This window comes from Pristiophorus japonicus, chromosome 14 (assembly GCF_044704955.1).
Source record: "Pristiophorus japonicus isolate sPriJap1 chromosome 14, sPriJap1.hap1, whole genome shotgun sequence".
Lineage (NCBI taxonomy): Eukaryota > Metazoa > Chordata > Chondrichthyes > Pristiophoridae > Pristiophorus > Pristiophorus japonicus.
This window is the reverse complement of record NC_091990.1, coordinates 21,562,441-21,589,308: the sequence shown is the minus strand read 5'-3', so window position 1 is coordinate 21,589,308 and position 26,868 is coordinate 21,562,441. Positions and strand designations below refer to the sequence as shown.

At 40.5% G+C, this 26,868-nt stretch overlaps 1 protein-coding gene across 2 annotated transcripts in view; it reads left to right on the top strand.

The window, feature by feature from the left end:
- Positions 1-25,370, top strand: part of LOC139279307 (serine/threonine-protein kinase PDIK1L-like) — a 30,645-nt gene extending 5,275 nt beyond the window's left edge. Inside the window, exons 1-3 of one of the 2 annotated variants that reach the window (XM_070898435.1) lie at positions 15,526-15,698; positions 20,482-20,789; positions 22,930-25,370. In XM_070898435.1, the coding sequence (XP_070754536.1) occupies positions 20,502-20,789; positions 22,930-23,670 (1,029 nt within the window). In that variant the 5' untranslated portion in view covers positions 15,526-15,698; positions 20,482-20,501 and the 3' untranslated portion in view covers positions 23,671-25,370. Of the gene's footprint in view, positions 1-15,525; positions 15,699-20,481; positions 20,790-22,929 lie in introns of those variants that run through there. The other variant, XM_070898434.1, reaches the window with a different exon arrangement.
- The last annotated feature ends 1,498 nt before the right edge of the window (positions 25,371-26,868 follow it).

Here is a 26,868-nt window from a genome sequence, read left to right as displayed (position 1 = left end):
TTCCATCTGCCAAACCTTAGCCCATTCGCTTAACCTAACTAAATCTCTTTGCAGCCTCTGTGTGTCCTCTACACAGCCCGCTTTCCCACTAATCTTTGTGTCATCTGCAAATTTTGTTACACTACACTCTGTCCCCTCTTTCAGGTCATCTATGTATATTGTAAACAGTTGTGGTCCCAGCACCGATCCCTGTGGCACACCACTAACCACCGATTTCCAACCCGAAAAGGACCCATTTATCCCGACTCTCTGCTTTCTGTTAGCCAGCCAATTCTCGATCCATGCTAATACATTTCCTCTGACTCCGCGTACCTTTATCTTCTGCAGTAACCTTTTGTGTGGCACCTTATCGAATGCCTTTTGGAAATCTAAATACACCACATCCATCGGTACACCTCTATCCACCATGCTCATTATATCCTCAGAGAATTCCAGTAAATTAGTTAAACATGATTTCCCCTTCATGAATCCATGTTGCGTCTGCTTGATTGCACTATTCCTAACTAGATAGCCTGCTATTTCTTCCTTTATGATAGCTTCAAGCATTTTCCCTACGACAGATGTTAGACTAACCGGCCTATAGTTACCTGCCTTTTGTTTGTCTCCCCTTTTTTAAACTGAGGCGTTACATTAGCTGTTTTCCAATCCGCTGGTACCTTCCAAGAATCCAGAGAATTTTAGTAGATTATAACGAATGCATCTGCTATAACTTCCGCCATCTCTCTTAATACCCTGGGATGCATTTCATCCGGACCATTGGACTTGTCTACCTTGAGTCCCATTAGCCTATCCAGCACTACCCCCCTAGTGATAGTGATTATCTCAAGGTCCTCCCTTCCCACATTCCCGTGACCAGCAATTTTTGGCATGGTTTTTGTGTCTTCCACTGTGAAGACCGAAGCAAAATAATTGTTTAAGGTCTCGGCCATTTCCACATTTCCCATTATTAAATCCCCCTTCTCATCTTCTAAGGGACCAACATTTACTTTAGTCACTCTTTTTCCATTTTATATATCGGTAAAAGCTTTTACTATCTGTTTTTATGTTTTGCGCAAGTTTACTTTCGTAATCAATCTTTCCTTTCTTTATCGCTTTCTTAGTCATTCTTTGCTGTCATTTAAAATTTTCCCAATCTTCTAGTTTCCCACTAACCTTGGCCACCTTATACGCATTGGTTTTTAATTTGATACACTCCTTTATTTCCTTGGTTATCCACGGCTGGTTATCCCTTCTCTTACCGCCCTTCTTTTTCCACTGGAATATATTTTTGTTGAGCACTATGAAAGAGCTCCTTAAAAGTCCTCCACTGTTCCTCAATTGTGCCACCGTTTAGTCTGTGTTTCCAGTCTACTTTAGCCAACTCTGCCCTCATCCCACTGTAGTCCCCTTTTGTTTAAGCATAGTACGCTCGTTTGAGACACTACTTCCTCAGCCTCAATCTGTATTACAAATTCAACCATATGGTGATGACTCATTCCGAGAGGATCTTTTACTCGGAGATCGTTTATTATTCCTGTCTCATTACACAAGACCAGATCTAAGATAGCTTGCTCCCTTGCAGGTTCTGTAACATACTGTTCTAAGAAACAATCCCGTATGCATTCTTTGGATTACTCCTCCAGGCTACCCCGTGCGATTTGATTTGACCAATCGATATGTAGGTTAAAATCCCCCATGATTACTGCCGTTCCTTTTTCACATGCCTCCATTATTCCCTTGATTATTGTCCGCCCCACCATGCAGTTATTATTTGGGGGCCTATAAACTATGCCCACCAGTGACTTTTTCCCCTTACTATCTCTAACCTCCACCCACAATGATTCAACATTTTGTTCATTAGAGCCAATATCGTCTCTCACAACTGCCCTGATATCATCCTTTATTAACAGAGCTACCCCACCTCCTTTCCCCCCTTGTCATCTTTCCGAATTGTCAGATACCCCTGTATGTTTAATTCCCAGTTTTGGCCCCCCTGCAACCACGTTTCTGTAATGGCCACCAAGTCATACCCATTTGTAATGATTTGTGCCGTCAACTCATTTACTTTATTTCGAATGCTGCATGCGTTTAGGTAAAGTGTTTTAATACTAGTTTTTAAACCATGATTTTTAGTTTTGACCCCTCCTGCAGCCCTTTTATATTCATACATATTGTCCCTTTCTATCACCTTGTGGTTTACACTTGCCCCAGTGCTACTCTGCTCTGTTGCCTCCTGCCTTTTGCATTCTTTCTTGGGGTCCTGTTCATCTGAGCTCTCACCCACTCTAACTCGCTCAGAACCCTCTCCTGGGTTCCGAATACTCCTCGCATTGAGGCACCGAGCTTTCATGCTTGCCTTTTTATTACACTTTGACCCTTTACAATTTTGCTGTACAGTGGCCCTTTTTGTTTTTTGCCTTGGGTTGCTCTGCCCTCCACTTTTACTCATCTCCTTTCTGTCTTTTGCTTTTGTCTCCATTTTGTTTCCCTCTGTCTCCTTGCATTGGTTCCCATCCCTCTGCCATATTAGTTTAACTCCTCCCCAACAGCACTAGCAAACACTCCCCCTAGGACATTGGTTCCGGTCCTGCCCAGGTGCAGACCGTCCGGTTTGTACTGGTCCCACCTCCCCCAGAACCGGTTCCAATGCCCCAGGAATTTGAATCCCTCCTTGCTGCACCACTGCTCAAGCCACGTATTCATCTGATTTTCACCCTTCCGTCCACCCCCCAAAGCCATAGTCGCCGTCATCATCATTATCATCATAGGCAGTCTCGAGGAAGACTTGCTTCCACTCTTAAAATGAGTCCTTAGGTGGCTGAACGGTCCAATACAAGAACTGCAGTTCCTGTCAATATACTAATTAAGCCATTCGGCCCGTCAAGCCCGTGCCGGTTCTCTGCAAGAGCACCTCAGTAAGTCCCACTTCCCCGCCCTTTCCCCAAGGTCGTGCAAATTGTTTTCTTTCAGGTACTTATCCAACTCCCTCTTAAAAACCATAAATGAGTCTGCCTCTACCACCCTTTCAGGCAGTGCATTCCAGATCTTGACCATCGCTGCGTAAAATGTTTTTTTTTGCTCATGTCGCCTTTGGTTCTTCTGCCAATCACTTTAAATCTCTGGTTCTTGACTCTTCTGCCAATGGGAACAGCTTCTCTCTATGTACTCTGTCCAGACCCCTCGTGATATTGAACACCTCTATCAAATCTCCTCTCAAATTTTCTCGACTTTAAGGAGAACAACCCCAACTTCTCCAGTCTATCCACGTAACTGAAGTCCCTGATCCAATATGTGTTGCTTTCAGTGAAATATGCTTGATCAGATTTTAATTCATTTTGCGCTCAACAGCAGCCACTATTCAGTTTTAGATGGGTTTGGAGTTGATTAGTTTCACTTTCTTTTTTAATGCAAGTCTAGCTCTAAGATTTTCTTAATGTTAGTTCTGTACTATGTCTGTTAGTGTTCCAAATAAAATATGGGTTAATTGACTTTCCAGTATTGGATTTGGATTTTTTTGGGTATCAAATGAAGTGATTATGTTCTGTACTTAATAGCTTCCCATCGAGTATTTGTTATATTCCATAAGTGGATTATGAAGATGGGATTACAAAATAGTAATCTAATGCCTGCGGGTGAATTATATTATAATGCATTAAGGAAAATAACTTTTTTATTGGGCTGAATTACATCATAAACCACGGAAATGAGTAATATAATATATCTCAAAGTTACTACTTTTGCAATCACTCTATGTATTCTTTCATGTAAACATGATTGTTTCCATGTTTTTTTACCTTTAACGGCTCAACGGACAGAATTTTTCCACAGCACTTGGTGAATCTTTGATATATATGTATGTCATGTATGTGCCTCTGGGGGAAAGTATTGTGGAAGCAAATATGAAGAAGCAAGACTTGCATTTTAAAACGCCTTATCCAATCTCAGAATCCCAAAGCACATTGTTATAAGTTAAAAAGCATCACAAGGTGTAATTACAAAGCTCATATAATTTATTAGTGTTATTAGATCCCTGAAACATACTGTATCCTCAAAAAGCAGCTGAACCTATATTCTATGCACTAAACAGTTTTTTTTTCTGATTTATGGAGAAATGAACAGTGGTAAATACCGATTTGAACACATCAAGCTATGTAGTAGATTAAATGGCTAAAATTATTTAATACATTCCTTGTTTTAAAGGTTATTTTAAACTTTGAAATCCTGTTGCAATATGGGAGGACAAAATAATCTGAATGTATCTATTCACTCATGGCAATTCTGCATAAATAAATTTCTCTTAACCCCTCTCTTCACTCTTGGTGACTATTAAATTGATGGCTCTTCATCACTGATTAGTCAACCAGAGTAAATAATCGTTACCTATTCACTCTATCGAAATCCTATTTTTATTAAAACCTATGTCTGTACATTAAAAATCTTGTGCAAAGAAGGCATATACTTCCTGACTCTAAATCTTACTCCCTGTTGTCGTGATTTTTGATCTTGCCATTGTTTACCATTGTAAGTTGCTATGTCAATATTTCCCAATGCTATGTCAGTTGCCACTACAGTATATAGTTCCCCTCTGATGGCCCTGGCCTGCTGATGGTTTTGCAGGCCGGGACCGTGCTGATTTCCGGTCCGGGCCAGGCCGCTGCACGCTGCTCGGCATACCACTGCAGGAGGGCGACGGCTGCGAAGTCAGGTCGCTGATTGCAGTGCGGGCAGGCATAGCAGGAGGGGCGAAGGAGCGACAAGAGTTTGTAGAAGGAAGTGACCGGGACCCAGGAGAGGCCCAGGGGCAGCATGGGCGAGCCCACACTGTGATATGTGTGTACGCTCCATCCGTGCAGCAGAGCTGGTCTCCAGTTGTCTTGGGTAATCCTTGCCACTGGACCAAGACCTAGCTCTGTCAAGCCCGTGTGGTGGCTGGTGTGCAATGGCCACCACACGTTTTTTAAAAAAAAATCCAAGCACAGGCATCTTCCACCCTCCAAGATGTCGTTCGGGATCTGGAATATTAGGTCCAGATGAAACACCTGTGAATTCATTCCTTTTTGGCGTGGAAGCAAATCATCCTCGCTTCAAGGGACTGCCTATGATGATAAAGTTCCAGGTGGCTTTCTGAAATGAGTTTCTGAAGCCCCCCTCCCAAATCTGTTGCCAGCTTTTAAATATATATATATTTATCAACTGGCCATGGGTAATTTATTAGCTAAATCTTTTTTTTCTTTTAGCACTTTAGGTATGTTTGCAATCATTTGGTGGGATGGGGAGGGGGTTTGTAAATTGACCCATTTTGCTCCAGTTCTTGCTGCTCGTTGTGCTGTGCAAGATGGACAGCGAACATTTTATTTTACTGTTTTACATTTCTCCAACTCTCACCACCATCTGCACACCCAAGTTTTAAGGAAAACAAAAATATTTCCTTTCATAGGCAGATATCAAAGGAAAGGCTATGTTGCTCTACAGTGGATATATAAAATTTTGGTTGTTTTAAGATAATATTCTTTGACTCTCAGAAAAATGCAATTGGTTAATTTTGAGAGGAATGTTTGAATTGATCCTTCTCTTCCCAGTTTATATTTGATTTTTGACCCTAGTGACATTTTAAAGTGATTTTCTTTTGAAGCCCAATATACCACTTTAGATATTACGATGTAATGTCTTGCTGTGGTTGTATGGGCAGGGAGAAAAATCCTTGTTAAATTTCTAGTGCAGAAATGCTATGGCACTTTTTTAAAAAAAAAGGTTTGTGGTTGTTTTGACAGTTTCACCTTCCTGATGCAAAATTTCTTCACTGCTTTTTGAGAAGGAAAATTGAACACTGCTGCATGACGGAAGGGGTGGGGTGGGTGGGGGGGGGTGCAATTAAAGTAGTTTAGTTTAAATTTAATAATAATGGAAATTTCTGTTAACTTTTTCTTTGACATTGACATTTTTTATTTTAGATCTGGAGATTGCATTTTTTCAGTTATTCATTTGCTTTGTGAATAAAAGGGGACTGCAATGAGAATGTAAAGAAGATTTGTATTGCTGAAGAAGCCCCATACTTTAGTGAACCACTATGGTGCCACCTTATCAACTATTTTTTAGGAGAAATTCAAGAATGGGAAAAGATTGAGATAATTGCCAAACTTGGAGGAATGTAGAATATTGGATGCATTGGAGTAACACTGAGGAATACGGATGTTCATGTGATGCAAGAGTTTTTGTAAATGTATCTAATTGCTAAGTATATTGTAATATGAAATCAAGATTTGGCAGAGGATTGACTATTGCTCTGTGCAGATATGAGCAATGATCCGAGTATTAAACGCTTGGCCTGATTATACTGTATGTGACAACGATTGTGATTTGAATAATTCACAGTATGTTATGTGGTATAGTGTTACTGCCAGTTTTATTTAGAATTTTTGACTATGTCTTAAGAGGAATTTTGGATGAAGTCACAATAATGCAATGTTATTCAGTTAAGTTTGGCTCCAGAGGGTGGGTCTACAACACAACAGCTATTGGGTATGTAGATTAGAATTTAGCACAAAAGTGATTCAAGCTGGATGAACTGGTTGACAAATAGTGTTTCCAACATACATCAGTTTGAGACAGTGGTGGTTTGTTAAAATTATTCCAGTAAACTTTCACACACGATGTGTTGAAATGATGGCATTCATGTGAGCTCTGAGGGTTAGCTGACAGGAACCCATGCTTTACTATGGCGGGCAGCAGGTGTTTTGATTGGTAGCTCATATGGCCAATTCCCAGACATTGCAAGCATGCAAGAAAGTTGGACTCAGAGTCTAGCTGTATCCTTTAGTGCTGAGTAGATTTGGGAAGATTGCCAATCTGTAAAGCCTGCTAATGGGGGTTAGTGTGGTGTACTTCATTTTCAATGTCACAAGGAGCATTACAAACTAATTAATTTAAAATTTAGTAAACAAGTTTAATAACTTAGAATTGGCCTTGTCTCATGAGTGTTCACCTATCTGCCTTTCAAAAAATGATAAACATATTTAGGGGCACATGCAGGATGGCAGCATATAGTTTGTAAGGGACTTTCATTGTTGCAGCCCTTGCAGCATGCTTTTGTGAGACTTGGTAACAAGCGGTAGAGCAAACTCCTGTTTTTGTAAGGGGTATCTAGTCTGCCAATAGAAGGGACTAGTGTCACTAGACCCAAGAGGATATCTAGTTCAGACCCCAAATTTGTAACAGCATGTCATCTTGCATTGTATTTACAGCATAGAAACAGGCCATTTGGCCCAATAGATCTATGCCGGTGTTTATGCTCCACATGAGCCTCCTCTCACCCTTCTTCATCATCTAACCCCATCAAAATAACCTTTGCTTCCTTTCTCCCACATGTACTTATCTAGCTTCCCCTTAAATGCATCCATGCTATTTGTCTCAACTACTCTTTGTGATAGTAAGTTCCAAATTTTAAGCAAGCTCTGGGTAAAGAAGTTCCTTCTGAATTCCCCATTGGATTTATTGGTGACTATCTTTTATTTATGGCCCCTAGTTCTGGTCTCGTCCGCAAGTGGAAACATCTCTACTCTATTGATCCCTTTCATAATCTTAAAGACCTCTTTAGTCACTCCTCAGCCTCCTCCTTTTTCGAGAGAAAAGAGCTCCTGCCTGTTCAATCTTTCCTGATAAGTATAACCTGTCAGTTCTGGTATCATTCTAGCATCTTCTCCAGTGCCTCTGTCCTTTTTTATAATATGGAGACCATAACTGTTCACAGTAAGTGTGGTCTATCCAAGTTTAACATAACTTTTCTGCATTTCAATTTTATCCCTCAAATGAAGCCAGTGCTTTGTTTGCTTTTTTTTAATGGCCTTATTAACCTGTATCACTACTTTAGTGATTTTTGTATCTTATTTAGCAAAACTGGAAATGCTTGGGTCAGTCAGCGTCTGTGGAGAGAGAGCAGATGTCAGTGACGAGGGTTTACACTGAAATGTTAACTTCTCTGTTCTGTACAGATGTAGACTGATCCGAGTGTATCCAGCATTTTCTGTTTTGTTTCATATTTTAAAGCATTTGTTTTTATTTGCTTTCCGTTTATCATATTCTGTGCAATGCTGCAAGAGGTATGTAGCATACATACAATTTGACCAATAAGATGATATGTAATGTATACTTGCATGGCTAATATAAAATCAGAATAGTGTAATTCTATGCCCTTATTTTTTTATCGCCTAGTATTATAACCTATTGGTGACTAGTTATCTGAAGGGATCTTTAATAGGATTCCTGGTCCTGCTGGATCAGTGTATCAGCCCTAGGAATTTCAGAGGTAAAGCATTCTCTCCTACTCTTTGTGCTATTTTTATATGAGCGTTCAGATGGGCATAGAGTGCAGGATTCAATGGTGTCAAAATTATCTTGAATCATTTGTGCAGTTTTCTGACGGTTCTTGATATCTGCAGCAAAAGTAGTTTTGACAGTGAAATTTGGCAAGCTCTAATTTGTCTCAAGATGAGCAAAGGCATTGCAGGCAGGAGAACTTAAGAAATAGGATTAGCAGGCCAAACAGCCCCATGAGCCTGCTCCGCCATTCAATAAGATCATGGCTGATTTGATCTTGGCCTTAGCTCCACTTTCCCACCTGTTCCCCATAACCCTTGACTCCCCTATAGTTCAAAAATCTGTCTATCTCAGTCTTGAATATATTCAATGACTCGGCTTCCACAGCTCTTGGGTAGAGAATTCCAAAGATTTAGGCCCTCTGAGGGAAGACATTCCTCCTCATCTCCATCTTAAATGGTCGACCCCTTACTCTGAAACTATGCCCCCTAGTTTTAGATTCCCTCATGAGGGAAAACATCCTCTCAGCATTTACCCTGTTCAAGCCCCCTCAGAATCTTGTATGTTTCAGTAAGATCACACCTCATTCTTCTAAACTCCAATGAGTATAGGCCCAATCTGTTCAACCTTTCCTCATAAGACATCATGAGGAATCAACCTAGTGAACCTTTTCTGAACTGCCTCCAATGCGAGTATATCCCTCCTTAAATGAGACCAAAACTGTATCCAGTACTCTAGGTGTGGTCTCACCAACAGTTGTAGCAAGACTTTCCTACTTTTATACTCCATCCCCCTTGTAATAAAGGCCAACATTACATTTGCCTTCCTAATTACTTGTACCTGCATGCTAACATTTTGTTTCATGTATGAGGACACCCAGATCCCTCTGTACCGCAGCATTCTGCAGAGTCTCTCCATTTAAATAATATTTTGCTTTTCTATTCTTTCTACCAAAGTGTATAACCCTATGCTCCATCTGCCAAATTTTTGACTACGTAATTAACCTGTCTATGTCCCTTTGCAGACTCTGTGTCCTCCTCACAACTTTCTTTCCCACCTATCTTTTGTATCGTCAGCAAATTTGGCTACAATACACTCAGTCCCTTCATCCAAGTTATTAATATAGATTGTAAATAGTTGAGGCCCCAACACTGATCCCTGTGGCACCCCACTAGTTACAGCTTGCCAACCTGAAAATGACCCATTTATTCCGACTCTCTGTTTTGTGTTAGTTAGCCAATTCTCTCTCCATGCTAATATATTACCCCAACACCATGAGCTTTGACCTTGTGTAGTAACCTTTTATGTGGCACCTTATTGAATGTCTTTTGGGAATCTACTGGTTCCTCGCTTATCCACCCTGCTCATTACATGCTCAAAGAAATCTAATACATTTGTCAAACACTATTTCCCTTTCATACAATCCAGTAGAGTCAACATGGTTTTATTATGATTTTCTAAAAGTGTCAGCTGTGGCTCAGTGGGCAGCACACGTGCCTGAGAGTCAAAAGTTTGTGGGTTGAAGTCCCACTCCAGAGACTTGAGCACATAAATAAATCTAAGCTGACACTCCAGCACAGTGCTGAGGGAGTGCTGTACTGGTGGAGGTGCTGTCTTTCAGATGATGCGTTAAATCAAAGTCCCATCTGCTCTCAGGTGGATGTAAAAGATCCCACGGCACTATTTTGAAGAAGAGCAGGGGAGTTATCCTCTGTGTCCTTGCCAATATTCATCCTTCAATCAACATAACAAAACAGATTATCTGGTCATTATCATATTGCTGTTTGTGGGAGTTTGCTGTGTGCAACTTGGATGCCGTGTTTCCCACATTACAACAATGACTCTACTCAAAGAACTTCATTGGCTGTAAAGGGCTTTGAGATGTTCGGTGGTTGTGAAGGATGCTATATAAATGCAAATCTTTCTTTCAAGTCTTTCTTTTAAATGTCCTGCTACTACTACCTTAATACTAGATTCCAGCATGTTCCCAATGACAGATGTTCGGCTAACTGGCCTATAGTTTCCTGCTTTCTGTCTCCCTCCTTTCTTGAATAGGAGCGTTAAATTTGCGGTTTTCCAGTCTGCTGGGACCTTTCCAGAATCTAGGGAATTTTGGAAGATTACAACCAATGCATCCACTATCTCTACAGCCACTTCTTTTAAGGCCCTAGGATGCAGGCTGTCATGTTCAGGGGGCTTTTCAGCCTTTAGTCCCATTCTCTAGTGATAATTGTTTTAAATTCCTCCCTCCCGTTTGCCCTGTGATTTTAAACTATTATTGGGATGCTTTTAGTGTCTTCTACCGTGAAGACCGATACAAAATACTTGTACAAAGTCTCTGCCATTTCCTTGCTTCCCATTATTAATTCCCCAGTTTCATCCTCCTAAGGGACCAACATTTACTTTTGCTACTCTCTTCCTTTTTATCTACTTGTAGAAGCTCTTACTGCAAGTCATTTTTTATAATTTTTGTTAGTTTACACTCAATCTATTTTCTCTCTTTTTAGTCCGCCTTTGTTGGTTTCTAAAAATTTTCCTAATCTTCGCAACTTTGTATGCCTTTTTCAATTTGACACCTTCTCGTAGACTCTCTCTCAATGGAAATATATCTTTGTTGAGAATTATGAAATATCTCCTTAAATGTATGCCGCTGCTTATCTACCATCTGACATTTGAATCTATTTTCCCAGTTCACTTTAGCCAACTCTATCTTCATACCTTTTGTAATTTGTCTTTATTTAGGTTTAACATACTAGTTTCAGACCCAAGTTTTTCACCCTCAAACTCAATGTGAAATTCTATCATGGTTATAATCACTCTTCCCTAGAGGATCCTTAACGATGGGATCATAAATTAATCTTGCCTTATTACACATTACCAGATCTAAAATGTTTCTTGGTTGGTTCTACAACATATTGTTTGAAGAAACTTTCCTGAATACACTCTGTTGGGGAAGTCCAGAACCAGGTGACATAGCCTTAGGATAAGGGGTAGGCCATTTAGGACTGAGATGAGGAAAAACTTCTTCACTCAGAGTTGTTAACCTGTGGAATTCCCTGCCGCAGAGAGTTGTTGATGCCAGTTCATTGGATATATTCAAGAGGGAGTTAGATATGGCTCATACGGCTAAGGGGATCAAGGGGTATGGAAAGAAAGCAGGAAAGGGGTACTGAGGAAATGATCTTATTGAATGGCGGTGCAGGCTCGAAGGGCCGAATGGCCTACTCCTGCACCTATTTTCTATGTTTCTATGGTCCTCAAGGCTACCTTTGCCTATTTGATTTGTCCAATCTATCTATATGAAGATTAAAGTCGCCCATGATTATTGAGGCTGTGGTGATGGTTGTTGTACTGAGGGAATGGTGGGGGTATCAATGTTGCATAGGATGGGTATTCGACAACGAGGTCCAACACTCCCTTCAGTGTGCCAGTGCGGCCTTCAGTCGCCTGAGGAAGAGTGTTTTTGAAGATCAGGACCTCAAACCTGGTACCAAGCTCATGGTCTACAGAGCAGTAGTGATACCCGCCCTCCTATATGGCTCAGAAACATGGACTATGTACAGCAGGCACCTTGAAATGCTATCAGTGCTGCTTCCGCAAGATCCTGCAAATCCATTGGCAGGATAGGCGCACCGATGTCTGTGTTCTCGCTCAGGCCAACATCCCCAGCATCGAAGCATTGACTGCACTTGATCAGCTCCGTTGAATGAGCCACATTGACTGCATGCCTGACACAAGACTCCCAAAATAAGCGCTCTACTCGGAGCTTCGACACTGTGACTTTTACGGGGTGTGGAGGGAAGGGAGGGACGGAGATGCACTTTATTGAAATCCTGAAAATACCTCAATGGGCTAATGGCTTCAGGCAGATGAATGCCTGAAGGAGGGTAATGGGAATCTTGATGGTGCAAATGCAACCAAAAGGCTAATCCTTCAATTCGCCAAAACCATCCACAAGCTATGATGCAGCAGTACATAAGTCAATGCAAGAATAACCATGGATTGTCCGAATGCATGATGAATGAAGGTGTGGAGGACAGTAACAGGAGCTTTGACAAAAGGATGATGAAATCCCCACAACACTAGTAATTCGGCAAAACAACTTGTAAAAATGTAGTGCTAACTTGCAAGTCATTTTAGTGATATCTGTAGTAATCTGGCTGAAAGCTTCTAGAATTTTGGGCCAGTAGAACCTGAGAATCTTAGTATTGTCAATGAAATATTACTAGTGGTTGTAGTGTATTCACTGGTAAAAATCCACTAGCATTTTGCTGGATAAGCTTAACTAAATTTGAGCTAGGTTGATGGTCATAATGATGTGATGTCATACTGGACTGAAATATAGCCAGTGGCTGTCCAGGGTAACTTTTGGTATTGCAAATTTTGCTGCAGTAATGTGATAACCTGTACATTATTTAAAGGTGATGAAGAAAGACTGCTATAAGGAATTCAATGTCAAGAAGAATATAACACCATTGTAGCAGTAAAACCTATAATCCATTATTTTGCCTTTTTACTTTGGTGGATACTAAAAGGTAAAGTTTATGCACAATGTTGCATGTTTCTAACACTTGTTTTATTGATGCAATTGGAGTACATGTAGGATAATTCATATGTTACAGGTAGAATAAGATGCAAATGATATGGATGAGGACAACCCCTGTGCCCAGCTTCTGTATTCTCCACACTATTAAATATTTAGGCTGGGAAGGTTTCCAAACTCTCTTTTGTGGTTAACACCTGACATTACCACTTCTTTGATGAGAAAAATAACCATTTTGAAATCTGCAGTCAAAATTGGAATGCACAAATGATTGATCACATCAGAAGGGAAAGATTGGAAATTATTGGTCCTATCTGCAAGATCTTTTTTTTTGGCGGGTGGCGGGGGGGGCGGGGGGGGGGGGGCGGTAATTGACCTCTGTTTTCTAGTGTTTCCGATTTGTGGTTTTATTATGCTATTTCAAGGGAAATGATTGTGTATTGTAACTTTACTATTTAAAGTTGATAGTATTGAAGTGATGTGGGGAAGATGTTCACAATGATATCGATAAAAGTAATGAAGGTCTGTAATGTTGCTGTGGAGAATTTATCATGCAACATATTGCCATCCTCTGATGACTACACCATTAGGTACCTCACCATGGTAGCCATGGCTAAAATCAGAAATTCACTGTGGGGAATAGCCCATCATTCCAGTGCATTGCATTTGTTTGTGTGGAACATCACTTTTTTTTTAAAAAGAGAATATATATGTAACCATTGGAAATCTGCAGTGAATGTGTGAAGTCAGCAGAGTAGAGGATCAAAGCTCTTGCCATCCTTTGGCAAGATGTTTTGTTGTACAGTAATACTCCCCACTTGAATCTAAATCTAAGCTTATTGCTTCTCTCTCTGGTGATGGTGCCATTTTTCATCTGGTGCTGAAGTGATCTTATTTGGATGCTGCTGATTGCCATGCAGGGCCAGAAGATACAGATTTGCGTAGCTCCCTATTTTAGCAGCTTGCTAACAAATTACGTAACTGGTGTTGCGGGAGGTTCTCTGGTGATTTCAGAAGCAGTACAACTGTACTGCTTTAGTGGTACTTCAGTATAGGCATGTATTTGCCATTTAAAATTTGTGTACAGCAACTGCCAAATTTGAACTGAAAATCCTGATCTTATTCCTTAGAAAAATGTGAACTATGTGAATGCAACTAATTATAAATATCCAGTAAATAATTTTTAAGTGGCAATGCCATATTTTGGTGTAACCATTGCATGCAACCATTTCGATTGCATGCAGTCACTTTCTGGATGAACAATGATGATCCTAAGACTGCAGATGGAGAATAGAAACTTATAACGGAGTGACTACTGCCAACGAACCGGAAGTTGTGCATAAATGTTAACTTTCGTAAGCTGATAGAAACATCAATTCAACTTTTAATTTTAATTTTCTTTTTGGCTTAGTATGGCAGCGCATGCATGTTAACTTTCTCTCTCAGCTCTGTTTGGCAGCAGCCATCTCTTTTCTCCACCCACTTCCCTCCTTTCTCTCTTTCCAATCTGTGGAAGTCTGGTGAGAACATCCAAAAAAACACTGGAACTGTGCATGTGCAACTATATTTTGTTGGCAGCAGTCATGTCTTAACATATAATGGTTTTCTCATTTTAGGACATGAGTAGATTCATTAGTTCCAATTTACAAAACAATTATTTTGTTTTCTTTCTTCATTCCTGGGACGTGGGTGTCGCTAGCAAGGCCAGCATTTGTTGCCCATGCCTAATTGGTCTTGAGAAGGTGGTGGTGAGCCGCTGCCTTGAACCGCTGCAGTCCTATTAGTGAAGGTACTCCCACAGTGTTGTTGGGTTGGGAGTTTCAAGACCCAGCGACTATGAAGGCACATTATATTTTTCCAAGTCAGAATGTGTGTGACTTGGAGGGGAATATGCTGCCCTTGTCCTTCGAGGTGGTAGAGGTCGCAGGTTTGGGAGGTGCTGCTGAAGAAGTCTTGGCGAGTTGCTGCAGTGCATCTTGTAGATGGTACACACTGCAGCCATGACGCGGTGGTGGTGCATGGAGTGAATATTTAAGGTGGTGAATGGGGTGTCTATATCAAGCAGGCTGCTTTGTCCTGGATGGTGTTCAGCTTCTTAGTGTTGTTGGAGCTGCACTCATCACACTCTTGACTTGTGCCTTGTAGATGGTAGAAAGGCTTTGTGGAGTCAGGAGGTGTGAGACACACCGCAGAACACCGTCTCTGATCTGCTCGTGTAGCCACAGTATTTATGTGGCTGGTTAAGTTTCTGGTCAATGGTACCCCCCTAGGATGTTGATGTTGGAGGGTTTAGCGATGGTAATGCCGTTGAATGTCATGGGGCAGTGGTTAGACTTGCTTGTTGGTGATAGTCATTGCCTGGCACTTGTGTGGCATGAATGTTACTTGTCACTTATCAGCCCAAGCCTGAATGTTGTCCAGGTCTTGCTGCATTCGGGCATGGACTGCTTCATTATCTGAGGAGTTGTGTTTGCACAGAGTTCAGTTTTAATCATCAGTGAACATCCAAACTTCTGACCTTTTATGATGGAGGGACGGTCATTGATGAAGCAGCTGAAGATGGTTGTACCTAGGACATTGCTATGGGGGAACTCCTGGGGCTGAGATGATTGGCCTTCAACAACTACAAACATTTTCCTTTGTGCTAGGTATGACTCCAGCCAGTGAAGAGTTTTTCCCCGGATTCCCATTGACCTAAATGTTACTAGGGCTCCTTGATGCCACACTGTTAAATGCTGCCTTGATGTCAAGGATAGTCACTCTCTCCTCGCCTCTGGAATTCAGCTCTTTTGTCCATGTTTGGATCGAGACTGTAATGAGGTCTGGAATCGAGCAGTCCTGGCAGAACCCAAACAGGGCATTGGTGAGTAAATGCTGCTTGATAGCACTGTTGATGACATCTTCCATCACCTTTGCTGCTGATTGAGAGTTGAATGATGGAGTGGTAATTGGTTGGATTATATTTGTCCTGCTTTTTGTGCACAGGACCTACCTTGGGCAGTTTTGCATTGTCTGGTAGATGCCAGTGTTGTTGGAATCACTTGGCTAGAGGTGCAGCTAGTTCTGGAGCGCAAGTCTTCAGCATGACAGCCGGGATGTTGTCGGGGCCCATAGCCTTTGCTGTATCCAGTGTGCTCAGCCATTTCTTTATCACGTGGAGTGAATCAAAATGGCTGAAGACCGGCTTCTGTGATGGTGGGTACCTCGGAAGGAGGCCGATATGGATCAGCCACTCAGCACATCTGGCTGAAGATGGTTGCAAACGCTTCAGTCTTGTCTTTTGCACTTATGTGCTGGGCTCTGTCATCATTGAGGATGGGGATATTCATGGAGCCTCCTTTTCCTGTTAGTTGTTTTATTGTCCTCCACCATTCACAATTGGATGTGGAAGGACTGCAGAGCTTTGATCTGATCTGTTAATTGTGGGATTGCTTAGCTCTGTCTATAGCATGCTGCTTCTGCTCTTTAGCGTGCATGTAGTCATGTGTTACAGCTTCCCTGGGTTGGCACCTCATTTTTAGGTATGCCTGGTGCTGCTCCTGGAATGCTCTTCTGCACTCCTCATTGAACCAGGATTGTTCCCCTGGCGTGATAGTAGAGTGAGGGATATGCCGGGCCATGCATACAATTTTGGTCTCCTTATTTAAGGAGGGATCTACTTTCATTGGAGGCAGTTCAGAGAAGGTTCACCAGGTTGATTTCTGAGATTAAGGGATTGTCTAGTGGAAAGATTGAGCAGGTTGGGCCTATAATCAATGGAGTTGAGAAGAATGAGGGGTGATCTTATTGAAATTTATAAGATTCTGAGAGGGCTTGACAAGGTAGATGCAGTGGGGGAATCTAGATCTAGTGGGCGTAGTTTCAGAATAAGGGGTCGCCCATTTAAAATGGAAATGAGGAATTTCTCCTCACTGGGTCGTGAATCTTTGGCATTCTCTGCCCTAGAGAGGTGTGGAGGCTGGGTCATTGAATATATTTAAGGTGGAGAGCGACAGATTTTTGAATAATGAGGGAATTAAGGGTTATGGGGTGTGGGCAAGGAAGTGGGGTTGCAGCCAAGATCAGATCAGGCATGATCTTATTGAATGGCAGAATACAATTCTGCTGATGGCCCAGAGCGCCTCATGGATGCCCAGTTTTGAGCTGCTGGATCTGTTCTGAATCTATCCCATTTGACATGGTGCCACACAACACGATGGAGGGGTGTGCTCAGTGTGAAGACGGGATTTTGTCTCCACAAGAACTGTGCAGTGGTCACAGCTGCCAATCATGTCATGGACAGATGCATCAGCAACTGGTAGATTGGTGAGGACGAGGTCAAGTAGGTTTTTCCCTTGTGTTTGTTCTCTCATCGCCTGCCGTAGTCCTAATCCAAGTTAGAATGTGATGAGACTGGTGGTAAATTGAACAGCTATTATGCTTATGCAAATGTGAATTTAAAAATATTGCCACAAAGTTTTTATACAAAAGGGGCTTTTTCTTTATTCCCCCATGTACCAGGTGTTTGGATCAAGTAAAGGAAATGTAATAGCTTGGATTCTAAAGCTTGGTGTTGCAATTAATCTTAATTATTTCAGTGAGGCCTGATTTGTGTAACTATTTTGTCCATTAGTCAACATGATATTTAAACTTTGTTTTGATCTAGTGGCCAATTCTAGTTCTGATAGCACGAGTCTACCTTGAATATGGAATGTTTATACTACTTTCATTTTTACAGCTGTAGGTTTGTGTCCTGAATAGTTGAAACATTAAATTGTTGTTTTTGTGTTCTGTACATTGACAATTTCACAATTTTAATTCGGAAACCTTGAAACCCTTGCATTTCTGGACTACTGTACTACATTAAATCCATTATAGAAATGTGTGCATTATAGGGCTTTATGGTTAAGGTGATTCTGTGCACAAAAATGTGACAAGTTTTTACAATACTTGGGCCCAAAATTGCCCAGGAGTTGCTCAGTTTTTTTTTTGGAGCAACTTGATTTTTCTGGAGTATCTTTTTAAAAAAAAATCCCCATTTTGCACATTCAATTTGCCCCAGTATAAGTGAGTTAGTTAGGATTTTTTTAGTTTTTGTTCAAGAAGGGACATTACGAGCCACCTACGCCAGTTTGGACAGCTAATAGTTGCTCCAAACTAACGTAGGCCAGCGTATGTGGCCACTTGTGGCCGCACAGAAAACCCTTGCAGAGAGTTAAGAAATCAGCGCAGGTAGGTACTTAATGATTTTACTAAAGAATGTGAATAGGATCAAACAGCTATACAGGACTGTCAAACTTCGCAAAGTTAATTTACTATACAACAGAAGCATTCATGGAAGCTTAAACTACAAAAATAAAAGTAGAGACAAAACATATTTAGATAATTTTTTCAAAATATCCAAATTAAAAATAGAAGTATCTCCTGCTCGTAGAAAAGTATTTTCATCAACAGGCTTAAGGAAAGTCTTGAGTAAGCTCATAAACTGGCTACACAGTTATCACCCCTCCCCCAAATCAAAACTCCTCTCTCTTTTCTCTCCTTCCCCCCCCCGGCCCCTCTCCCTCTTTCCCCCCCCCCCCTCCCGATCAAAAGCCTTCCCGCACCAATCTGTTTCTTGTAGCCCTCGGCGCGGGAAGGCAGCGGGCCAGCCTGTGCGGCAGGCCACTCTGCCCGGGATGGGGCGGGATGCGTTGGGTCCCATGTTGCAGGCACGCATCATCATCATGAGAGGAGCTACTGCGCATGCGGACAGTTGCCTGCATTCTTTTAGGCGCAGGGCCCTAGCTCCGTCCCCCAATGGACTCTCCATGCTACGCCAAGCCCCAGGAGAGTCGGCAGAGGGGCCAGAATCCGGGGACATCTTTTTGCAGCTGTTTGGATCGTAGGAAGTGGGTGGGCCAAATTTGGATCCCATAAAGGGTGTTATTGGCAAATTCAGATTGTTGCAACCAGCATATCTGGAGGCGGACAGATCTTCAGAACAGGTGTAAGCAGTGTTTGCTACTTGCATGAAAACAATGGATTAACTTTACACTGCTTTGACAGTATTGTGAAATCTGTACTCTACAGAATTGGATATTGTGTTGGGTAATATTGTGCAATATACTATGCTCTGGATTCACTTTTTTAGTTTTAGTGCTGTTTTCTAATTTAAAAATGTCCTTAGTACATTCTCCTGGAAATATTGCAGCATCCGTCAGTAGTATCCCACTATTGGCTCAAACTGAGAATGTGATCTTGGCATTTCTTCTGATTCTTGTGAACCATTGTTTTGATTTATTGAGTATATTCCTTTTTGAATATCTCTAGTGACTATACTTGCAGTTTTAATCTCTATGCAAAATCCTACAAAACAGCAAAGCAAAAGCAAAATACTGCGGATGCTGGAAATCTGAAATAAAAACAAAATGTTGGAAATACTCAGCAATTCAAGCAGCATCTGTGGCGAGAGAAACAGTTAACGTTTCAGGTCGATGATCTTTCGTCAGAACTGGGAAAAGTTAGAGATGTAATAGAATTTAAGCAAACACAGGGACAGCAGATGGGAGGAGCGGAAAGTACAAAAGGGACGAATTGTGATTGGGTGGATGGCAGGAGTGAATAAATAACACAAGATATGAGTACAAAGCAAAAAGAGATGGTAAAAGCACAAGTAAAGAAACAGAAAATTTACTTGCAGACTTATTCTTCCAACAAACTATGGTTCTATTAAATATTTTGAAGCAATGAAAGAGCGATTGGACTAGTTTGAGATTGCTCTAGCAAAGAGCCATGCAGATGCGATGAGCCGATGGCTTCTATGCTGCAGATATGTACGGTTCTTTTACTTGGACAAAGGCACTGTGCTTTTTGGGCTTGGAGTGTGGAGTGATGGGGGGTGGTGGGGGGCGGGCTAGAGGGAGAATACACAATGGTATTGTATCCTAAAGCTTATGTGAAGTGTGGGTTTTAGTTGTGATTTACAATATAAACATTGAAGCTGGTCCATAAACCTATTGTAGCAAAAGGTATAGTGTACGCCTGATTTGAAAATCTTGATTATTTTCTCACTACTGCTTTATATTTTTGAAAAACTTGTTCCGAAGTAATGTAAATATATCTGTGATAATGCCTCTTGTGTAACTTAAAATTCCCAAACTAGCTTTTTAATACATTCATAATAATGGGTTTAAATATGATTACTGTTCATTGTATACTTTGTGCAACAATGCTGATTCAATTTCTATTGACCAGCTGCAGATAGCTAGTGCTCAGCATTATTAATTTTGCTCGGCAACAAAGCCCAGTAAGTTAGAGCAGCTATACTGCTGACAATGTATACTAGAATGTTAACATTTAATGATAGCAGAGTAATCACAAAGGCATGAGATTTACTAACATCCTGAGGGAAAATAAGTAATTTATTGCTGTATGTCTACGCAATATTACTAATGCAAGGTTGTTTTGCCTCTGAAGAAATTCTGAAGCCTGTAGCCTTAATACTATAAATTCTGTTTTAAATAAAAATAATGATTTACTGTCTTTAAAAACTGCTGCCTCAAACACTCGCGGCTTGAATGTCCAACATTTCATTAGCATTACTTTTTTTGCCAGGTGTTTGAAGCACAGCTATATTTCCTGTTGTGTTCTATGAAGCAGAATTTATTACTTTTTTTTCTTTCCAGTTTAAAAAAATTTTTTGTCCATGGCGAGTAGTAGAGAGCCGAAGTACAACTTGGTGCGTGAGTTGGGACGTGGCAGTTATGGTGTAGTATATGAAGCAATGGTAAGAAAGACTGGAGCACGGGTAGCAGTCAAGAAAATTCGGTGCCACGCACCTGAGAATGTGGAACTGGCCTTGCGAGAGTTTTGGGCATTAAGCAGTATCAAGAGCCTTCATCCTAATGTGATCCACCTGGAGGAGTGCATCCTGCAGAAAGATGGGATGCTGCAAAAGATGACTCATGGATCATCCTCTTCCCATTACTTAAAGGTAACCTCTTTTGTTCCAAAAGGCTGCTGATAGTACCTCTTGAACGAGAATGGGTAATAAAGGTCAAATAAATGGTTGGAAATAATAACCCTAGTTTTTCATATTTGGCTAATTTTTGAATATGGCTGATTGTGTATCTCTACTTCAAAGACAGCAAAACCCCCATAATGTAGATGCAAGGTTTTGAGTGTAAATGGGCAAGGGGGAAATGTCTTTTTTAGATCTATTAAATATAATATTGTGCATATGATATTGCTGTAATGAGGATAAGGTCACCAAACCATGTTAAATGGCAGGAGGTCCCTTAAATTCCTAATTAATATAGTTTAATGATCACTATATTGTCTGTTGTGAGGAAATCAAGATACCACAACTTATTTTTGTATTTGGCACTTATTATGGTGAAGCATGTTAATACTGCAGAATGGAACACTTTTTTCATTTTGGGCATCTTGTGTTAGCATTAAGAACTTCCAGGCCATGTATAAGATGCAGATTATGTCCTCTTTATTCAGCGCCAGCAATGTACTTTCAGCTCAACTGGCATAGATATTTTCTTTTATTAGTCCAGTCATTTATCCTTCTAAAGAGAGATTGCTTATTCAGAGACAAGCGATGGGCAGCTTTGTGATGTGGATTCATGCTCATTTGAAACTGGATGAGACTGTTGTCCCATTGGTCTGGGATGGATTTTTTTCACTCTTCACTTCATTCATACAAAATACGATGTATTACTCGATTGCAACCGTATCTTGTAACCCTGTTAGCAAGTTTTTTTTCTGCACGCGTTCGACTAATCTTGGAAAACCTGTCGATAATAAACACTCAGTTAATGGGCCAATGTAGGGGTGGGAACGAAAGCATTCTTTACAAGCTGTCTTTCTCCATAATGTTTTGTGTAGCTCAGAACATTGCACTATATACTGAAAAAGAAATGCATAAGCAGTAAGATTATCATTGAGAGCCAAATCTCTTTTGTAGTTGTTGATTTGGACAGTACAGGTATTCTGCTCCACTCTGCTTTGCTTTTGAGGTAGCAGCTAGGTGGTGCCCAGTTAATGTAGCTTCCCGTGCACAATTTTCATACATGCTTCCTCCTGAATGAGAGGCCAAATATTGCTGTTAACTTTAAAAAAAAAGTTTTGTGCCCCTGGAAAATGTGACCTGGTAATAAAATCAATTTGGATACCCAGTATTGGCTGTCCCAGGTCAAGCATGGGATGTAGAATAAAGCTCCTTGTGCTTCTATAATGTTTGTTTAGCCCCAACCTCCAAAGAGTGCCCCATGAGTACCAGTGACTTCAATTTCTCTTTGACTTGTTATAATATGGGAATCTGAAGGCTGACATTCTGTGCGGGTTTGAAGATGATTTTGTGTTTTACAGGTATCCATTCAGACAAAGTTTCTGCTACAGGTTGAGCATCCGAAATCTGGCGTTCTGAAATTTGGAATGTTCTGGAATCCGGACATCAGGCCGATCCGTGACAGGGTCGTCTGGAATCCAGAAAATGTTCCGGAATCCGGATGTATTTTTTTAAACCGAGTTGGGCCTGGGGAGGGGGAAAAATCACTGAAAAAAAATTCAAAAAAACAAAATAAAAACTTAAACATTCACAAAACCCTTGCCTACTAAATTGCTGAAAAAGAATTAAAAAATAAAAACTTTAACTTAACTTTTTTTTTTTTGCAAATCTTCAATGCAGGTTTTTCCTGGTCGCTGACCCGGAACCGCTCCGCCACCAGGCTCCCTTCCCTCAGCCCAGGCGTTTCCGGATTCGGGACGTCGGAAAGACGTTCCGAGATCTGGAAATACCTGAAATCCGGAGCGGCCTCTGTCCCAAGGTTTCCGGATTTTGGACACTCTACCTATAGTTACTAATTTCCTCCTGAAAAATATATTAATGTAAACCCTTATCAAAAGCTTTGTCTTTGAATTAGCTGATTACTGTTTTGGATGAGTACAAACTTCAATAAATTTAATTACATATATAATTTTGACCATCAGATGCTTCAGCATTCCACGGTAGTAATGTCTAGATCTGAACAAGAATGGAGGCTCATTAGCTGGAAAGCTGTATTTTCTGCTAAAAGTATATAAGTTTCACAGTAACAAACTTTTATTTGTATTTACTTTTAAAGCTGGTGGAAACGTCACTGAAAGGGGAACTCAGCTTTGATACTAGAAGCTCCTACTATCTCTGGCTTGTAATGGATTTCTGTGATGGTGGGGACATGAATGAATATCTGCTATCGAGAAAACCCAACCGTCGGACCAACACTAGTTTCATGCTGCAGCTCAGCAGTGCCTTGGCTTTTTTACACAAAAACCAAATTGTGCACAGGGACCTGAAGCCAGATAATATATTGATTACTGAGACCGGATCGGAAGCTGGAGGAGGAGGTCCCGTTCTAAAAGTGGCGGACTTTGGTCTGAGTAAAGTCTGCTCAGGACTGGGAGCAGACCAAAAGGAACCAGTTAATGTGAACAGATGTTGGCTTTCTACAGCTTGTGGGTCAGATTTTTATATGGCACCCGAGGTTTGGGAAGGTCATTATACAGCTAAAGCAGACATCTTTGCACTGGGAGTCATCATTTGGGCCATGTTGGAAAGGATCACTTTCATAGATTCGGAGACCAAGAAAGAACTATTGGGAAGCTACGTGCGCCAGGGGACGATGATTGTACCTCTTGGCGAGGCACTATTGGAAAACCCCAAGATGGAGCTTAACATTCCTGTTAAGAAAAAGTCTATGAATGCAGGAATGAGGCAGCTAATTAAGGAAATGCTAGCAGCAAATCCACAGGACAGGCCTGATGCTTTTGAACTAGAACTGAGGATATGTAAAATCACATGCAGAGAGTGCAGCCGGACTGCGTAAGTCTAAGAGTGCGTGTGAAAATAAGAGATGTTATGCAGGGCTGGCTCTGACCAATTTTCAGGCTTGCCAAAGTTTTAAGTTGCAGGCAAGTCTTTTTTTTTGCCACCCCTGTCTCCCAAAGTAGAAATTCAAAAGTAGCTATCTCGAAATTTAACCTACAGTTCCAGAGTGCTGCTGTTCATTGGTACCCACATCCTAACTCCGAAACTGACTCCACTACTGTTACTTTGCCAGATCCCGGTTGACAAATTTTTGAACCTCTATTTGTCCCTTAGCCTTGCAAATTTACTTATTGGATGTGTGACTGCAGTTAAATATTTTATTTGGTGCTGAAGGGTGTAATCAGTTGTATGGGATGCCATTTGTTGCGTTTCTCTGGGGCTTTAGCTGATAAATGAACAATGCTCTCTTATGCAGCATACCTGCAATATCTCTTGGTCATCTATTAATTACCTTTTCGCAAGAGGCTCCCCCTCCTCAACCTCTGCAAAACAAAACTCTTGACCAAACAAACAATGCGTTTTAAATGAATTCTCCAGCGGTACTCTACTCTTAACTGGCTTCTGATGGCCCTTAAGGTTTACTTTTCAGTCAAACCTTACTCCTTCCTCTATATTTATTGATTTTACTTTGGAAACTGTTGACGCCAACTGATTCACCACAGCTTCCTTTTGTTGGAAATGCCAGGCAATGAACTTTTCCACAATTGATTGCCATTGTATGTCAACATGAGCCATGCTTTGGCAATGAGCAGACTGGTGGTAAGTTAATAACTGACTCTGATTAAGAAGTCACCAAATTTCATCTTGTATTGAGCTGTGTTCTGACACTGTTATTTAAAACAAATGTAAATTTGGAATTGGGTGTTGTTTAACAGCAAAACATGTAAACCATCAAGGTGATGCCTAAAGTTTGTGTATGACCCTTAGATGAGTGACTTTATTTTTGTTAAATGATATAATTTCTCTTTCTCCCCCTCCCCTTTTGGAAAAACTTTAAATGTTGCTTTCCTGTGGTTATTGAGGATGGCATTCTAATTCTTTGGTGTAGAAACCAGTAGTAATGCCTGCCTTTTTGGACAAATGACTCCAATGTCTGCCCTGATGATGTTTCAGTTTTTTTTAAAGAGGGAATTAGTAATGGGAAATAACTTGGAAGTAAGTTTCACCTGTCTGAACACTGAGAAAGTAGCAATAACATTTCTTGGTCCACTGAGAAGAGGCAGTTTGAAGGTGAATTTTTGGTAGATTGGCTTTACTTTGGCTATATTTTCAATTGGAGTCTTTTCTTTGCCTTGACTTGTTTGACTAATTGAATTAACTTAACATGGGGGAGGGAAAAAAAAGTATACAGATGGGTAATCCCCATATTTGTATCCTTTTTTTAAAATGAAATTTAGAATGGATTGAGAGGATGAAGGTAATAAGGGTGTTTCGTAGAGTGTCTGACTACACGGTTAATACCTTTTTGATTGCTGTTGTCGTCATGTTGCTGTATTAAGAGCACTGCACATCTAGAATCCATCAGGTCAAATGGAAGCTATTTACAAAAGAAAAGATGGAAGTGATGGTGATGTAATACAATATTACATTAGGCTACAAAATGTAGGGAAACTAGTTTTTTAAAAATTCAAGGCACTCCCTTGTTAAGTGGGTTACCGTTCTACTGAAAACATGAAAATGTATTAAACTATATGTAAAGTTTACTGTGAAATTTGTAAGATTGTAATTTATTCTAAATGTAATAAGTATAAATAAAATTATATGAAAACCTAATTCTGTATTTAATGGTGACTTTCGCTAATCAAAATGTACAGGTTGATTAAGGGACTTTTTTGGGCTGAGTATAGTTTTAGTGGGCGTTCTTTTTCTAAAACAATGCTTGTGTTTAGTCAGTTTATGCAGAAAATCCACGATTGTTCGTGATCGGAAACCGACTCTGAGGAGATCCAATAAATGCACGGATTATCTTTTATGTATACAAAAAATCAGGAGGATGGATGTAAAAATACATGGGGTTAATTTCAAGTACTTTAAATTATAAGGGTTTGCCATTTTCACCTCTTTAGAAATGAGTTGCTGTAATTTTTTCCCCCCAATTTAGTATCTTAAAGTGTAATTGGAACTAAACCCAGATGGTAAAGTTCCTTGTTACAATTTTTCACACTATTTATTATTCTGACAAGGAGCTGAAAATTGTTAAATAAGCGATAGCTCTGTGCATTTGGTGGAGCAGGGTATAAGTAAATTCTTAGGTGCTAGAGCAATTGCACTTAATTAAATTTACATATAAAATTGCTGTTTGGAGCTTTCTTTACCCCACCTTAGTTGCCAAGACAAGTAGCTGGAGCATGTAAATCAGGAAGTACTAGGTTCAATCCCTGGTCTGATCCCTGAATTAGCTGATGCCTTGTAAGGGTGTGGTGGATGTTGGTGTCTCTGGAAAAACCTGTTAGATTTCTTATGCCTGATCCATAGTTCAATGACCCCCAGTGTGTTTGTGTTTTGCAGTGAGCATAATTGAGTTTAACTGTGATGTTTAATCCCTCCCTAAGTCAAAACCCCTAGGGTACCTTCCATGTCCCTTTTTTTGATTTTATAGGAAAGCAAATATAATTGCAGTCCTGTGAAGGATTTTTTAACCATGTTATTCCATCATCTTTGAGCAAAGCTGTTTGGTACTTGCAGAATATGTTCTATAGTATGCTACGTTGCGTTTCCCACATTACAACAATACTTCATTGGCTGTAAAATGCTTTGAGATGTTTGGTGATCGTGAAAGGTGCTATATAAATGCAAGTATTTTTTACTGTAGTTGTATTGCAACTTCTGTTTTTGGCCTATTTTGTCTTGCCTATGGAACTATTTTATCTTGCCCTTGCCATGTTTCTAATTCTGTTTGTACCCTTCATGGACTTTGACAGCAGAAGCCTTATCTTTGGTCTTTTTCTGACCAGAAGCAACCATAATATTTTGAAGCTTTGTAGTCTACACTATGGACACTAGCTCTTCATTTTGGTTTCTCAATTTAAAATTTGGCTTTTTTTTTTTAAGAGGGCACACTGTGATTGTTTCACATTCCTGAATTGCTGAACTCTCATTCTCTGCGTACTAGGATGAATCATCTCGTGAAATAAGAGCGTCCACCTGAGTAAAGTACCCTAGTAGATCTTGGAAATGATCAAGAATGATAAATATA